This window comes from Nuphar pumila, chromosome 9 (genome assembly GCF_984573655.1).
Source record: "Nuphar pumila chromosome 9, dmNupPumi1.hap1.1, whole genome shotgun sequence".
Classification (NCBI taxonomy): domain Eukaryota; kingdom Viridiplantae; phylum Streptophyta; class Magnoliopsida; order Nymphaeales; family Nymphaeaceae; genus Nuphar; species Nuphar pumila.
The window spans coordinates 84304376-84322469 of record NC_143257.1 but is presented as its reverse complement, the minus strand read 5'-3'; the positions used below and the strand labels follow the sequence as shown (position 1 = coordinate 84322469).

Sequence of the window (18094 nt, the reverse complement as noted above, 5' to 3'; positions counted from 1 at the left end):
GAAAAATCTTACGTGTCTAGAGATTTGGAAAATATAGGTACTTTTTTATTCACTCAAAATTAGGCGCCTTTTTGGAAATACCCCGAAGCTAACGAGTGATTGTGATTTGTTGGAAACTGGGATGAGAGTTAGGCTCTGTTTGGAAACTCAGCGTCCGTGGCAGCTAAGGATGCAAATACGAAATCCACAGTTTTCATGTTTTTGGCAAATCCATGCACAGGTTTTGAGGCCATTGTTATAACTATCATGGGGATTTACCATCCAACGGGTTGCCTGTTTGAAATGTCACTTTAATGCTGCATTTACAACATTGGAATGGTATCGGTTGAGAAACTGAAGCAGTCAAAAGCTCCATCATGAGAACCGAGGTGATAGTTGGCAACTACCATCTCATTAAGGTGGTAGTTGAAATGAGAAACTGAAAGCAGCAAACGCCACCCCCGTTCCCTCCTGTTTTATCCATCTTCCTCAAACAGTCGGTTGTGCTGTGTAGTCACCAGAAGCGGAGTTCCCAAACAGGGACTTAATGCACTTGACATGGGAAGCGAGGTCCTCTTTTGTATTTGTTCTAATGAATGCCTTTGGTAACTACCACCCCGTGAAGGAGGTAGCTGGCTTTGGCAACTGCCACCTGATGAAATGCATAAACTGCCTCGGACTACCAGGTTCCAAACAGAGCCTTACACACTTTGGCAAGGATGGAGTGCAGTGGCTATTCAGTCTGGCAAATTCCAATTTCTGCCCCAACACTTGACGCACTAAAAGCAAGTTCCTAACACTCTCAAAGCAGAGACAACCATCGAGCATACAGTATAAACCATCCCAAATGATGTAGAAACTAACTAATATGTTCCTAAATTAACAACAAAGAGATCCATTTATTTCAAGAAACAGATAATCATTAGTTTCAAAAGTTCAAAAAGGTCTTTCAACAACTTGATGAAAATCCATACATTCACCGAGTCTGACAAACAGTGCAAGAAATAGAGAAATAGAGAAACGCTATCACAAGGACAAAATCATGTTTACCCAAGAGCGTATTCCTGAAAACAAACATACTTCCATGGTGCAATGTCTCCAAATGTCAGGAAGTGGAAAATTTTAAAAGAATAATCCAAGCATTCAAACCAACCTAACTGATCACTTCAAGATGATGGATCATGTTTTTCAAAAGCTTGTCCTTACAAGCGCTTGTGATATACCACAATTCAACATGAAGAAAAAACAATTAATTAAAAAACAAAAAGAGTTCATCTCTATATAATCTAACCTACAAAACTGGCTGAACTGAAACATAATAAAAAGATTGCCCCTCGGTAACAGCTGCCCTAGATCATCCTTGACCTGTTTTACACAACAGGATCCCACCCAGATGGTGCTGGAACAACATCCACATCAGGAGCCATAACTGGTGGTGCAGCAGCCACGTCCCATCCATCACCGGACACGCCAACTGCAATGTCATGAGACAAAATTGTTTGGTGACCACTAGAGAAGGCTAGAAACAACAAAAAGTACAACTCCATTGTTGACTGACCAACATGAGTATACTTTAGACTCATACCTGCACCAGTACTCCACTCAACTGATGTCGCGACAGGAAGACCAGCAGGGGCAACATCCCCAGCCCACTGGGCATCACTAATTTGGCCAGGCCACTGATCAACTGGAAGGCCAAGTGTTGCGGTTGAAAAGTCTGTAGCACCATAATCTGGAGCAGCAACAACTTCTGCCTCCTGCTCCTTGGCCTCCTCAGGCTCCCTATAGAAAAACAGATCCACCTGCCACATGCCAACCAGTTTCTCAAGAATTCTGTAGTGCACAATAAGAAATCAATACCCAAAGCATGAAGTACAGAAAAGAGACAGACCAAGCAAACTGTCAGTTCATACATGTAATTCTATTCATGAACTATTTCCCTACATTGTTAATCAATCCATGAATCCATGGGGACATTGTCTTCCTAATTAGGGTATGTTTGGATTTGTGGAATAGGGGGATTCCAATTCCTCTCAATTCCCAATTCTGTCATTTGGTTGTACATTAAGAATGTGGAATGGGATTCCCATTCCCGTGAATTCCTGAGAATATGATTCTGATCAGTTTAAAGCAAGGAATTCAATTCTTGACAATTGGATTCCTTCGTTGATTACAATGAAACACAAGACAGTGTGCCCCCCTTCCTCCCTCACACCCCCCCCCCAAACCCTCTCTCTCATCCATTGTCCCCCTTTCTTCCTTCCTTCTCAAAACCTAGCTTGCAGAGGGCAGTTGGCATCCGGTGGTTGGAGAAGCAAGCAGTACGCCGGAGGTCGTATTTGTACCTCTTTTTAACAGATACGAGTGATAGATATACACAAAGAACAGATAAAAATCTATGGAAAGTTGTATAAATTGGTGACCAATCCTTTTAAGTCATATTTCAAAGGTAAGGCAGTAAGCTGTATATTCGCATAAGAACCAAAATAGAAAAATGAAAAAATTAAAAAAGGAACAGAAGAAAAGAATATTTTCCTAAACTCCAAAAAAGGAAAAAAGTAAGTACATTTAAATGTTAAAAATTCATGGTTTGTGATTTAAGGGTAAGTTTTATTGATTAAAAAATAAGTGTTTCAAGTTGTGATTTATGCACACATCGTTGTGTTTCTATAAAATATCATCTCATTACTTAATAAGGAAAAGAAAAACAAAAGTACAAAACCATAAGAAACTAAAAAAAGAACATCAGTGATGACCTAGGAATGATCATGATCCTAAATGACAGATGAAAATTAGCAATAGTAGAAAACACATACTAGCATGCACTTATGCATAGCCACATATATATGTGATTACAAGAGAGAAAGAGAGAGAGCAATCATGCAGTTTCATACCATAACATCCCATTTGTGATTTGGAGGAATTGTACCCCTCATCTGCAAAACCATTCTGGATAATAACCAGAACAAACAACCAATGCTGTGCTTTCCTTTGTTGTTAGCAGGAATGCCAATATCCACATACCGCATAGGTGAGTCGGTGTCGCAGAAGGCAATGGTGGGAATGTTGCCAAGAGCAGCCTCCTTGATTGGCTGCAGAGAAGTTCGGGCATAAGCGTCACCACCAAATATCAAGTAAAAACCCAGGCAACATGAAATCAAACCAACAAATCTACCTGGTGATCGGTTCTGGGATCAGTGAGAATGAGAAGACGTGGTTCACTGAATGATGTCTGCAGCTGATTAGTGAATGTTCCGGGTGTGTGACGCCCTGCAATTGGATGAGCTCCAGTGTATTGTGCAAACTTCAAAATAGCTCGTTGACCGTACGGCCTTGCAGATTGGACAATGATGTCCTGTGGGTTCTCTATAGCAACAATAACCCTTGCAGCCAGTTGAAGTTTCTCCCATGTCTTTCCAAGATTTATGATAAATATCCCTGGCAAATTAAAAAAAAACAATCAATAAAATATTGCAGACCAAATCAGTAGACGGATCATTCTGAATAACTCCATTTAGTCATCCGACTGTCTCCAGAAGTATAATAAAAGCTCCCAGCCAAAATATCTCAACAACCATTGCATGTAATGTAAAACCTGACAGAAAAGCTAAGCGACGAAATCTTCAAAAAGAACGGAACAAAAATGACAAATAACACTGTTTTAAAGGTAATGCATATCAATACAGAGGAGTGATAAAAGAAACATGAACAAGACTCTAACCCACGCATAACATGATGCATAAATTACAACTTTGAAGAACACCAGCTTTCAAGTACTATTTTCATCACACATTCATGCTAACCTAGTTGTTTCACCAGACCAAGCAGCAAACTTTTCAAAAGCTTCTCAGGTAACAAATTACCACGAGAAGGGAGTTCATCTTTTACCACGCAATTAGGTTACTTCACTGAGAGTACTTGAAGAAACAAAAGATAGCGTGCAAAAACTAACAACCTTATAATATCAAAAATTTGAAGATTAAAAGAAATGCATAAATTAGGAGCCTGAGAAAACGAAGTAATGACAAAAAGAATGTTGAACCAGTAATTCTCAAGCTATAAACCAGATGCTGATGATCTAGAAAGCGACGTCTCTGTGCTCATAGAGTGGGTCTAATCTTACAAAGGAGCAGGCGTATTTCTAATAAAAACAAATACAAGTATCCATGGACCAAGGACGTGTTACCCAATGCAATACTAGGTAGTTGGGTACGTTGATAACCTCCACGTTCTAGGGGTTTTTATAGCCCGACAAGGATTCATAATCAACCAAAGAATCAAAATCATACTAAAATACCTAAAATCCTATGTAAGAGATGAAGCACAGAAAAAAAAAAACACGCAATGTGAGAAAAAAACTCAACTACGCTAACGTTACTTATCCAGTTCTGGCACGTACAGAATCAGCCTAGAAGAAGCACCAGACACTAAAGCCTAACACAGATACCAATTCCATTAAGCTCAACCTTTATTTAATAAAGATGAACCATCAATATGGAGCCATCAGCACAAACAATGAGAACACTAAGCGCACATAAATTCGAAGTATCCAACTAACCCGAAGTAAAAATCAACATCGTCCCATCGATTTAGAGGGAAAAAAATGAGATCTGTGGAAGGAACACTAAAAGAATTTGCACAAAGAAGAAGAATAAGAAGCTAGGATGGGTAGGGAGAAAAAAGGAGATACCGTCGGTCCTCCGCTTGAAGACGTAGCGCTCCATCTGGAAATCACAGTTCTTGGTGCCGAGATGGACGTCGGCGGCGAGCATCATCTGTATGTCCGCCTCCTTCTGCGACAGACTAGTCTTCGTCGCTGCCATTGTCGCAGAAGACCAGAGAGAGACCTAGAAGCTCTGAGAAGAACGACTCTCTTCTTCTCTCTCTTTCTCTCTCAAACGGCCTCTCCCTTTGGGGGGCACTCTTTCCGGCCTTTAAACCCTAGATGTGTCAAGGCAATTTGTGTTTCTAAATGCCCTTGATTACCTGTATAATATCTAAATTGCCATTTATCATATAATGCGGGAACCTGCCAAGGAGTCTTGGCTTAATTGGATATCCCACCCGATCTCGACAGGATATTTGCTCAATTGCACTTGTACATATAAGTCTTGTCTAGGGTTGGACTAAATGAACAAAAAAGACGCAACACAACATTGCTTTTGTTAACTATTCCAAGTTACGTTTGTTTGAACCGCGCTCATATGCTATGTTCTAAATGTTCCTTGTTTGATGATGATGTACAGACAACTTGGATAGTCATGGACAATGGGTCGAATTACTTCATTTTAGATCGTATGACCCGCTCTCTCCATCAATTTACATGTTAAAAAAAATAATTCTAAGATTTAAAAAAAAAAACTGCTACTATTTTTCTTTCGAGTTTTAGGCAAACCAAACAAGCATTTCATCCTATTTTTTCCGTCACTGCACGCCGGAGAGAGAGAGAGAGAGAGAGAAAATCAAAATTGTTTGGTGGATTTATCTAACTCCAATTAAGCAACTCAACACATTTTTCCCACTCCATTCTGAATCACAAAGAAAAAATAGACATTAAAACTGACAAATTTTAATAAAAACTGAACTTTTCTTTTTTCTTCTTTCCCCGTGCATAACAATGCAAACACCCAAAGGCACCAACTTTCTTACATTTCATCTGTTTTATTTCACTAACAACATTAATCACAAAAAAAAACATACAATACAGAGTTTTCTCTATAAATTAAAAAAACAAAACTCTAAAAAATGAAAAAAAAAATAAAAACAGAGTTTCAATTCTCCTTTTTTTATGGGTATCCATGCAAAGGCCCAAAGAAATCGCATTCTCATGTTTTCTCTCTTGTTTTCCAAATACTAAGCTTGATAACGAAGGAGAAGTATAAAAGAACCAAAAGCACAAAACAATGAAAAAACAAAAACTTAAAGCAAAAAAGCTTTCCATAAAAAAATAAAATTTTTCCCTTTTTTGGGTAATTGTATCAAAAGAAAATCACAAAGCACCGTTTTCCTTAAATTTTCTCTCTCTTTTTGGAATAGCAACATTACCCACAAAAGGAATGATAAAAAATCACCCCTAAAATTATTAGGAAAAATAAAAAAAGAAAAAGAAAATACCTTTTTTTTTACTTCTTACCAAAGAACGATGACCAGAAGCTCAGCTTGGGGAAGGATAAGGGCTTGACGTCCTCCTCCTCATCGGAATCGTCCCTGAACTCATGGAAATCGGCCTCAAAATCATCGTCGGTGACATCTATCATCAGCGTCTTAATGGGCTTTGAATAATAACTGGGGACTCCATTCAGCACCTGGTTCGTCGTGAGCCTCCTGCTTCCCCGGTTGGTCTGAATGAAGTCAGAGATGATCTCCGTTCCACACATCCTTCTGATCCCCGCGTCAAAAGATCACCCAAGAAATGGAAAATAGTTCACGGACCCCTCCATCGTTCGTCGCTACATTTTTCCCTTTTTTTTTAATCATTTCCCCGTCCATGTTATTTTTGTAACAAGGGGGCATTGGAACATAAATAACAGTAAATAAGGAAGGGTGGTGTATGTTCTCCTCCGATGATTCACTGAATCCCACGTCTGTGTTCGGAGGTCTGAATGAGCACCACGTATGTAAGCACATGAGGTTCGTATTTCTGTGTATGTTGCCATCACTTAGTATCGGAGTCTGGTGCTGTTGCAAAGACTTAAGTACCTTTTTTTGTTATTCTTGCCATAAAACGATAGTTTGAGAAAATAACAAAAATATCCTTCACTCAAAAAAAGAGAAACAAACAATTAAAAAAAAACAAACATGTCATTCATCCAGAAAGTCTCTACACTACAGGATTATCCGAGAAAGGAATCCCCCTGGAGAAGGCCATGAACATCAACCCTCTCTCTCTCCCTTCTCTTTATGATTCTGTGCACATCCAGTAGACGATCCTACACTGTTCCATCAAGCATCGACTGACATGCACACTGACTGTAGCATGGTTCAACTTGATGAGTTGTGGAGCCTGATTCAGAGTTTTTGCCCTTACATGAAGGGGGTTTAAGAGCTCTCGGGTAGCATCGTTCAACTTAATAAGTTGTGGAGCCAGATTCAGAGTTTTTGCCCTTATAGGAGGGGGTCCAGGGGCTCCCCTCGACGCAATAAAGTGTTTTGTTTAATCGTGGTGCTCATGTTTCCTTCGATTGTTTCTTGCTCGAGGTTTTCGTAACACCCTTTACCATGATTTTTCTATTTTTTTTTCTGGTTTGAAGATGTTGACTTTGGGAAGTTACCGTTCAGATTCAGGAAATGAACCTGTTACAGAACCTGAAATTCTGTAACCAGATCCGGTTTTTAACAGTTTTGAAATATCAAATGAGTATATAAAGTTATAAAAATTTCCAGATATAAATTAGACAAATAAAGAAAGAAAACCCTTTTTACAGATTTGGAAAATGATCTCCTGTTGGAGAGATATGACTCTTGCAAAATGAACTAAAAAAACAACCGAAGGAAATTGAACAGTAACTTCCCGAAGTCACCATCTTCAAACCAGAAAAAAATAGAAAAATTATGAGAAAGGGTGTTATGAAAACCTTAAGCAATAAACAACCGAAGGAAACATGAGCACCATGATTAAACAAAACACTTTATTGTTCTTTTTCAATAGTCACAAGAGGGAAAGAAAAGAAAAAATTTATACAAGGCCCCAAAAAAATTTGGTCTTCAACGAGTCCGTACAACAATTTATAGTGTTGTCGGGTCTCCAACAAGTCCCTACAGCGATTTATAGTGTTGTTGGGTCCCCAATGGGTCACTATAGCGATTTGTAGTATCTTCTGCAAATAACTATAGCGATTTAAAGTGTTATTCAGTAAGCGATTTATAGTTATAAAATGTGATTTATAGTTATAGTATAAAAAGTTATAAAAATTTTTAGATATAAACTAGACACATAAAAAAAGAAAACCCTTTTTATAAATTTGGAAAATGATCTCCCTTTGGGGAGATATAACTCTCGCAAAATGAACTAAAAATCTGTGTAACTCAAATAATGCAGAATAATAGAGGTCTGGTTTTTAATCAAAATGGAGAATATGATTACCATGAAAATTGCTGAAAAACAACATAAATAAACTAGACACAATAACAAAGACACCGCCTTTTACGGATTTGATATACAATCTCCGGTTAGGGAGATATGACCCCGACAAGTTGGTCTTGATTCAGGTAGCGATTTATGTCGTAAATCGCACAACGATTTGCTGAAGACACTGTAAGTTATAATAGTGATTTACACATAATGATTTACTAAATAACACCACAAATCGGTATAGTGACTCATGGAATACACTACAAATCGCTATAGTGATTTGTAGTGTTATTCAATAAGCCGTCACGAGTAAATCGCTATTTGAATCAAGACCAACTTGTCACGGACGTATCACCCTAACCGGAGATCGGATTTTTGATTCGTAAAATGAGACATCTTTGTTATTGAATCTAGTTTATTTTTTTAAATTTTCAAAAATTTTTATAGTTATTTCATACCTGTTTTTTGGTAAAAAACCAAGACCTTGTCACACTCAATATCGTTTAAGTTACTCAGGTTTTTAGTTCATTTTGCAAGAGTCATATCTCCCGAACGGGAGATCATTTTCTAAATCTGTAAAAAGGGTTTTCTTTCTTTATTTGTCTATTTTATATTTGGAAATTTTTATAACTTTATATAATCATTTGATATTTCAAATCTGTTAAAAACCGAAACTGGTTACAGAATTTCAGGTTCTATAACAGGTTTATTTCCTGAAATTGAACGGTAACTTTCCGAAGTTAACATCTTCAAACCAGAAAAAAAAAATAGAAAAATTATAGAAAAGGGTGTTACGAAAATCTCGAGCAAGAAACAACCAAAGGAAACATGAGCACAACGATTAAACAAAACACTTTATTGCTCTTTTTCGATAGTCATAAGAGGAAAAGAAAAAAAAAATTATACAAGGCCCCAAAAATTTTTGGTCTTCAACGAGTCCTTACAACAATTTATAGTATAGTTGGGTCTTCAATGAGTCCCTATAGTGATTTATAGTGTCTCAGGTCTCCAATGAGTCACTATATTGATTTGTAGTGTCTTTCACAAATCACTATAGCGATTTATATTGTTATTCAGTAACTGATTTGTAGTTATAAAATGCAATTTGTAGTATTATCAAATATGTATAAAAAGTTATAAAATTTTCCATATATAAACTAGACACGTAAAAAAAGAAAACTCTTTTTACAGATTTGGAAAATGATCTCCCATTGAGGAGATATGACTCTTGCAAAATGAAGTAAAAACCTGTGTAACTCAAATAATGCAGAATAATAGGGGTCTGGTTTTTAATTAAAATGAGGATTAAAATGACTATAAAATTCACTTAAAAATGGCAGAAATAAACTAGACTCAATAACGAAGACATCGTTTTTTACATATTTGAAATACGATCTCTGGTTAGGGAGATATGCCCCCGACAAGTTGGTCTTGATTAAGGTAGCGATTTACGCCGTAAATAAGACAACGATTTGCTGAAGACACTGTAAGCCACAATAGCGATTTACACATAATGATTTACTGAATAATATCACAAATCGCTATAGTGACTCATGGAATACAGCTATTTCTAGTGTTATTTAATAAGTCATCACGCGTAAATCGCTATTTGAATCGTGACCAACTTGTCGAGGGCGTATCTCCCTAACCGGAGATCGGATTTCCGATCCCTAAAAAGCGGCATCTTCGTTATTGAATCTAGTTTATTTTTTATAATTTTTAGCAATTTTTATAGTCATTTTATACCTATTTTTGATCGAAAACCAAGACCCTATCACACTCTATATCGTTTGAGTTATTCAGGTTTTTAGTTCATTTTGCAAGAGTCATATCTCACCAACGGAAGATCAATTTCCAAACCTGTAAAAAGGGTTTTCTTTATTTATTTGTCTAGTTTGTATATAGATTTTTTTATAACTTTATATACTTATTTGGTATTTCAAATCTGTTAAAAACTAGAACTGGTTACAGAATTTTAGGTTCGGTAACAGGTTCATTTCCTGAAATTGAACGGTAACTTCCTGAAGTCACCATCTTCAAACCAGAAAAAAAAATTGTGGGAAAGGGTGTTATAAAAACCTTAAGCAAGAAACAACCGAAGGAAATATGAGTACCACGATTAAACAAAACACTTTATTGCTCTTTTTCGATAGTCACAAGAGGGAAAGAAAAGAAAAAATTTATACAAGGCCCCAAAAAATTTTGGTCTCCAACGAGTCCCTATAGCAATTTATAGTGTTGTCGGGTCTCCAACGAGTCCCTACAACAATTTATAGCGTTGTCAGGTCTCCAACGAGTCACCATAGCGATTTATAGTGTCTTCCGCAAATCACTATAGCGATTTATAGTGTTATTCAGTAAGCGATTTATAGTTATAAAATGTGATTTGTAGTGTTATCAAATGTGTATAAAAAGTTATAAAATTTTTCTGATATAAAGTAAACACATAAAGAAAGAAAACCATTTTTAAAAATTTGGAAAATGATATCCCATTGGGGAGATATGACTCTCGTAAAATGAACTAAAAACCTGCGTAACTCAAATAATGCAGAATAATAGGGGTCTGGTTTTTAATCAAAATGGGAAATTAAATGACCATAAAAATTGTTGAAAATTGACAAAAATAAACTAGACTCAATAACGAAGACACCCTTTTTTACAGCTTTGAAATATGATCTTCGGTTAGGGATATATGCCCCCGACAAGTTGGTCCTGATTCAGGTAGCAATTTACGCCGTAAATCGCACAGTGATTTGCTGGAGACACTGTAAGTCACAATAGCGATTTGCACATAATAGTTTTCTGAATAACACCATAAATCTTTATAGTGACTCATTGAATACACCACAAATCGCTATAACGATTTGTAGTGTTATTCAGTAAGCCGTCTCGCGTAAATCACTATTTGAATCGAGACCAACTTGTCGGGGGCGTATCTCCCTAATCGAAGATTGGATTTCCAATTCGTAAAAAGAGACATCTTTGTTATTGAGTTTAGATTATTTTTGCAAATTTTTAGTAATTTTTATAATCATTTTATACCTATTTTTGGTCAAAAACCAAGACCCTATCATACTCTATATCGTTTGAGTTACTCAGGTTTTTAGTTCATTTTGTAAGAGTCATATCTCCCTAAAGGGATATCATTTTCCAAATCCGTAAAAAGGGTTTTCTTTATTTATTTGTCTAGTTTGTATGTGGATTTTTTTATAACTTTATATACTTATTTGGTATTTCAAATCTGTTAAAAACCGGAACTGGTTACAGAATTTCAGGTTCTGTAACAAGTTCATTTCCTGAAGTTGAATGGTAACTTCCCAAAGTCACCATCTTCAAACCAGGAAAAAATAAAAGCATGGCAAAGAGTGTTATGAAAACCTTAAGCAAGAAACAACCGAAGGAAACATGAGCACCATGATTAAACAAAACACTTTATTGCTCTTTTTCGATAGTCACAAGAGGGAAAGAAAAGAAAAAATTTATACAAGGCCCAAAATTTTTTTGGTCTGCAACGAGTCCTTACAGCAATTTATAGTGTTGTCGGGTCTCCAACGAGTCCCTATAGTGATTTATAGTGTTGTCGGGTCTCCAATGAGTCACTATAGCAATTTGTAGTGTCTTCCTTAAATCACTATAGCGATTTGTAGTGTTATTCAGTAAGCGATTTGTAGTTATAAAATGTGATTTATAGTGTGATCAAATGTGTATAAAAAGTTATAAAATTTTCCAGATATAAATATGAACACCCCAAAATTTCCCAAAAATCGAAAAAATTTCCTTTTTGCCCCTGGGCTCCATTTTCTAAATAAACTGAGTCAGTTTCGAACTTAAATTCCTGTTATTTCTTGGATTCTCTGAAATCAAAATCTATTTTATGTATTTGACTCTATTTTGGATCCGTACCCCGTGCCAAAATCCAAGTCTGAGCCTCGTTATCCAGTTTTTAAATTAAATATATAAAAATACCAAAAATAATTTTTGAAAGGCTCAAACAGTCCATCCAGTGTTCGTTTGGATCCATTGCTCTATACTCCTCGGTTCAAGGTTAAAAACTCAAATATTTTCTCAAAACCTAGATCCAAACCCGTCTTCTGAAGAAATTACCAAAAAGTTCAAACCCGAATCCTCAGAAGACACTGCTTTTGTAAATTAGTTTAAAAATCTTTAGTTTTTAAAAGTTTTTTCAAAAACACAAAAAAAATAGAAAACACAAAGAAAAATATAGAAAATTAGTCTGGAAGTTCCTTTTTGCGAAGATTGTTTCGTATAAAGGCCTTTCGGAAAAGCTTTGAGAAGAGCCTCTTCTTCAGAAATTTTATAAAATTTTTGGACCCAATCTGCAAAAGGCCTAACGGCCTCTCGTCGCGAAGGAGAAACCGCAGAGGAGAAGGGTGTGGTGCCTTCCCCCTTTCTCCTCCGTTCATCTCCAACGACCCCCCCCCCCCGTTCCAGAGCCTTCCTCTCCCCCTTTAAAAAGGGGCACGCAGGGGTCCTTCCCCTTCATCCATTTTCACCCCAGCACCCTTCTCTCTCTCCTCTTTCACGATCGTTCCCTGTTTCCCCTCATCTTCTTCTTCCCTATTTTTTTTGGTCGACTGAAGAAATCTGGTCCCCCTCTCAACCGACTAATAAAGGGGTATCATTATATTGAGAGTTAATTTCATTTTAAACTCTATAAAAGCACAAAAATATGTTTTATTTTTCACCTGAATCTAAATATAGATTATTATATAATACATCCAATGACCATAGTCAAGGATATATTATATCTTCAATCTTGTTTTAATTCATCTAAAGAATGAAATACCTTTTCAAGATCCAATTTCAAAATTCTTCAAATTCATTCATCATTTAGGATAGAACTGCATCATATTTTCAAAATTCCTTTTTCAAAAACTCCAAGTGTTGTAAATATCTTCCTTAATCTATTCTTATAAGATCTGATTCATCCTTTCATTTTCAAATTCAATTTTTTTTTTCAATCTCAAAGTTCAATTTAACTTTGAGATTACAAAGTTATTTTTATATTCAAATTCAAAGTCAGATTTTAAAGTTCAATTTGACTTTGAAAATTCAAATTCATTTTATATTCAAAACTTCATTCAAAATTCAAGTCCAATTTGAAATTCATTTGTATATTCAAGATTCAAATTCTAAATTTCATTTTCCAAATTCAATTCCAACTTAGAAATTCTTGATTCATCTTCTTCAGACTTCAAATTCAAAGTCCCATTTGACTTTGAAATTCATAGTTCGATTCAAAACTTGGATGTTCTTAATTCAAACAATTCTAAATCCATTTTAGGATCCAGGATTCAACACTCACTTTGGATCTTAGACTACAGATCCAATTTCCTTATAGGATCTAGGATTCAACACTCACTTTGGATCTTAGACTTCAGATCCAAATCCATCTTAGGATCCAGACTCCAATTTCACTTTGGATCTTAGATTTCAGATCCAATTCCTCCTTAGGATCCAGACTCCAATTTCACTTTGGATCTTAGACTTCAGATCCAATTTCACTTTGGATCTTAGATTTTAGATCCAAATCTATCTCAGGATCCAGAACCCAATTCTACTTTGGATCTTAGACTTCAGATCCAAATCCATTCTAGGATCCAGAATCCAATTCCAATTCTAGATTTCAAATTCATTTTCAGATCTCATCTGAACTCCCTAAATCCATTTCTATTTTTTAAATACCATTTGATTTTCTCAGATCCATTCTAAGATTCAAATTCAATATCACTTCAAAATTTCATCTTCTTCTCCTAAAATCCATGATTGAATTCAAAGTCCATTTCTGACTTTGAAACTTCATTTCTTTTCATTTCAGAGCTTCAAATCATTCTGTCTCAAAGCCAAGATCTATTCTTTCAAACTCTAAATTACTCCAAAGACTTAGAACTTCTCTGATCTATCTCAAGTTCTAAGTTAGATTCAATCATTTCTTCACTCCCTTATCAAGTTTATCCCTGAAATACTTGGAAATTTCTAAATCAATTTTTTTAAAAAAAAGAGCATACATCCTTGCATTGCACAAGCATGATTCTTTGTGCATTTAGAGTTAGAATAAATTCTTAGATTATATTTAGGCAAAGCAAAAGGGCATAGATTCGATCCTTGGTTCGATTACCCCTGGTAAAGGCGCTAGGAACGGTCGAACCTCGTACCGACGAGCGAATCCTGTCTCTCCATTTTCCCGCAATATTTTCAAAACGGAGGCGAGTAATTTCCTAAATATTTTCAAATAAAGGTCAAGTGAAAACCCGCAAAAGAGTTCCTCTTCTCTCTCTCTTTCTTTCTTTTCTCTTCTCTCTCTTCTTTTCTCTCTTTTATTTTTCTCCCTTCAAAAAGGAGGAAAATAGAGGTTAGAAAAAAGGGAAAGAGAAGGAAGAGAGAGAAACAACAAGAGAATAGAAAAATTTTTGCGATGATCACACTAGTTAGTTTAGATCTTTATAAAAATCCCCAAAAGAAGTTTTACTTTCTCACTTTAATTTTGTTTTTTACTCAATAAAGAAATGATGTGGGACCCACCCTGAGGTGGCATCACACCTAAATTCCCTTTTAGTTCTCTTATTTAATTTTAATTTCACATGGGGTCCATCCCGAGGTGGCGCCACACAAAAATTGAACATTTATTTTATTTAATCCTTTTAAAAAACCCAAAAATATAGTAGTAGCTCCTGAGGTGGCGCTATCTGGTGTCTCCTTATTCTTTTCGCAGCCACATGACAATGTGGGGCCACCCTGAGGTGGCACCACATAGGCCCTCCTTTTGTAAAGTTTGAAATTCAAAAATCTAAAAAAAAATAGGAATCTTGTCTCTGAGGTGGTGCCATTTGGTGCTTCCTCTCCCTCTTGCCACATGGCAATGTGGAGCCACCCTGAGGTAGCGCCACATGGCCCTTTCTCTCTCTTTCCTTCACTTGCCACTTGGCAATGTGGAGCCACCCTGAGGTGGCACCACATGTCCATCTCTCCCTTCTCCAGAAAAAGTAGCATTTGAATTTCAAATGTACTCCAAGCAAGAAGGGCGTCCCACCCTGAGGTGGCGCCATCTCTAGAAAGCTTTCCTCAAAAATAGCTTTGCAGCTTGATTCTAGGAAAAAGCTGGAAACTAGAATTAAAATTTTTTTAAATCCCCTTCTAAGGTGGTGCCCCCCCAAGAGCTCTTCAATTTTATTTCCTTTTTTTATTTTATTTTGTTTAAGTAAATCCAAGGTGGCCCACTCTAAGGTGGCGCCACATGAAGAGCTCTTGCAGAAATCGAATTTTGAAATTCAAGTGGGCTTCAAAACCCTAGAGCCAGCTCTTTAAAAGAGCCTCACACGCCCCTTGAGAGGGGAGGCATTTTCTTGTTCTGAAAACCATCCAGCCGTCCCATCTGAAAAAGGAGGACTTTTCTTGGAATTCCCACTTCTCTCTCTTTTTCTCTCCTACCAAATGTCGATATCTCGTTTCCTCCTTACTCTCACCTTCCAGCAAGGTGCCAAGTAGCATCTGAATCTCCAAGCTGCAGCCAATCTTTGTAGAGGTGACCTTCCACCACCTTCATCCTTCACCCTGCACCTCCGGCCACGTTCTCGTGGAGCGAGTGAAGTTGGTTCGTAGCAGCCTCAAAATCGCAAATCCCAGAGCTCCAAGATCATTAGAAGAACACAAGGTGGATCTTCATATGAACGAGATTTATCATGTGTAAACACCCCAAATTTTCACCCTTATCTAGTGTTTATATATTTCATGTGTCATTGCATATCATTGCATGCATTTGGCATACCATTTCATTGCATTGCATAGCATTGCATGTCATTACATCTCATTTTTGAGATCCAACACTCTTGTTTTCAAAATATTTAATCCAGATTCGAGTTTTAAAACTTTTTTTTCAAAATCAATTTTAAAACCTGGGTTTTTAATCAACATTCTGTCATTTGCCAACCCCCAAGACCTTATATTTTAAAGTGTTTTTCTCAGAAAACAATCTGGATTCGTTTTAAATTCAATTTTCAACTGATTTCAATTCTCAGATGAGATCCATTTAGGTGGTGTCGCTTTTAGATTCCTTAATTTATCAAATTTCTCAAAAATTCAGACTCCTAGTTGGATCAGGACTCTATCTTTTTATCTTTTTAAAACCTTTTTAAAACACTATTCTGATTTTAAACCAGCTGTGGTCATATTCTTGCCCATTCTCGTCATTTTTGTCCAAAATTTTAGAATCTCAGTCCAATTAGGACTCTTTTTTCAGAATCCTAGTTGGATCAGGACTCCTTTTCCAGAGTCCTGGTCGGATCAGAACTCTATTTTTTACTACATTTTTTACATGTTTTTTAGAAAGCTTATCAAAATCCTTTGTTTTTGGCCAAAATCCTAGAGTCTCAGTCGAATTAGGACTCTTTCTCGGAGTCCTAATCGAATCAGGACTCTATCCTGATTTCGTCTGTTACTTCTGTTCTTCACTTGTTTTTAAAATCTTTTCATCAGATTTTCAAAATCTTATATTTTAGCCAAAACTTTAAAGTTTTAGTCGGATTAGGACTCTTCCTCAGAGTTGCAGTCTGATCAGGACTCTATCTTTCATCGTTATTCTTACTTGTTTTTAATCAAATCTTTCAAAATCTCTCAAAGAGAAGTCAAAAACTCAGAGTTTTAGTTGAAATAGGACTCTGTTCAGAGAGTCCTAGTTGGATCAGGACTCTGATCCTGATTTCAATTTTGAGAGAATCTTTCAAAAATCTTTCCCTTTATCAAAACTATTACACTTTTATCAAAGAATTTCAAAATTCTGAGATTTTATCCTAGAGTCTTAATAGAATCAGGACTCTGCCCTAGAGTCCTGATCAAATTAGGACTCTATCCAAAGTTTGTTTAAATTTCATCATTTGCTTATCAGAAAACCAAAAAATTTTAGAGTTCTGATCGAATCAGGACACTTTCTCATAGTCCTAAAAAGATCAGGACTCTGAACCAAAACTTCAATTTTATCCTATTTTTAACTGTTTTTCAAAATTCTCTCATTTGTTTCTCAGAAAATCCAAAAATCTGAGAGTTCTAGTTCAATTAGGACTCTATCCCCAGAGTCTCAGTTGAATTAGAACTCTGTTTTGATTTCAATACTTATCATTATTTTCACTATTTTTATAAGTTCTTTCAACTGTTTTTCAGAAAATACCAAAAAAAATCTAGAGTTTTAGTCTGATCAAGACTTTGTCCCAGAGTCCTAATCCTATTAGGTGTCTATTCTAAAGTTTGTTTTTACTTTCATTTTCATTCTTTTTCATTTGCTTTTCAAAAATTAAGTCATCTTGCAAAGTCCAGTTAATTCATGACTCTATTTCAGAGTTTCGATTGAGTTAGGATTCTAACCCTGATTGCGTTTTCTGACTTATTTTACCATTTCTGATAAAATCTTTCAAAAACTTCTTTATTTGGCTTTTAAAATCCTAAAATCTCAGAATCCTAAAAATTTAGGACTCTAGCCCGGAGTTCTAGTTCGCTTAGGACTTTATTTTCAAACCATTGAATTTCATCTGTCGATTTTAACCTCTTTTCAAAGCCATTTTTAGTCTTTATTTCAAGTTTTCTAAAACTTCGATGTGGGGCCCACTCAGTTGGTGCCATATCTGGAAGAGTTCTGACCCAGTCAAGACTCTGTACCTTTTCAAAACTTTCAATTCTAAGTTCGCTTTTTAATACCTTTTTGAAAAACTTCTCATTTTCAAGTTTTACAATCGTTTTTGAAAATTCAAGTGGGGCACACTCCGAGTGGCATCACATTTGAGGAGATCAGGGTGAGATTAGGGTTAATCAGTGTCCTAGTTAGTTTAGAAGTTTAGAAGAGTCAAAATCTATTTTGAAAATCCATTTTAATTTTGGTTTTTAAACTATTGTTTTTAAAGGTTTTAATTAAAACTTAAAAAAACCAATGTGGGCTCACACTAGGTGGCGTCACATTTGGAGCTTTTAGGGTTTAGTTAGGAGTCTTAGGATAGTTAGGGCCTAATTAGGAAAGTCAACAAGCCATACCCAATTAGG

The 18094-nt window shown here is 36.1% G+C and overlaps 1 protein-coding gene across 1 annotated transcript; it reads right to left on the bottom strand.

Annotated features, from left to right (window-relative positions):
- Window positions 1-1121: 1121 nt before the first annotated feature.
- On the bottom strand, window positions 1122-4893 carry LOC149828664 (small ribosomal subunit protein uS2-like). The gene is made up of 5 exons (XM_090017673.1): window positions 4670-4893; window positions 3155-3417; window positions 2874-3071; window positions 1565-1781; window positions 1122-1453 (listed from the first exon to the last, which is right to left on the bottom strand). Exons 1-5 carry the CDS (start codon window positions 4800-4802, stop codon window positions 1350-1352), a joined length of 915 nt encoding a protein of 304 aa, XP_089873799.1. The 5' UTR covers window positions 4803-4893; the 3' UTR covers window positions 1122-1349.
- Window positions 4894-18094: the final 13201 nt, after the last annotated feature.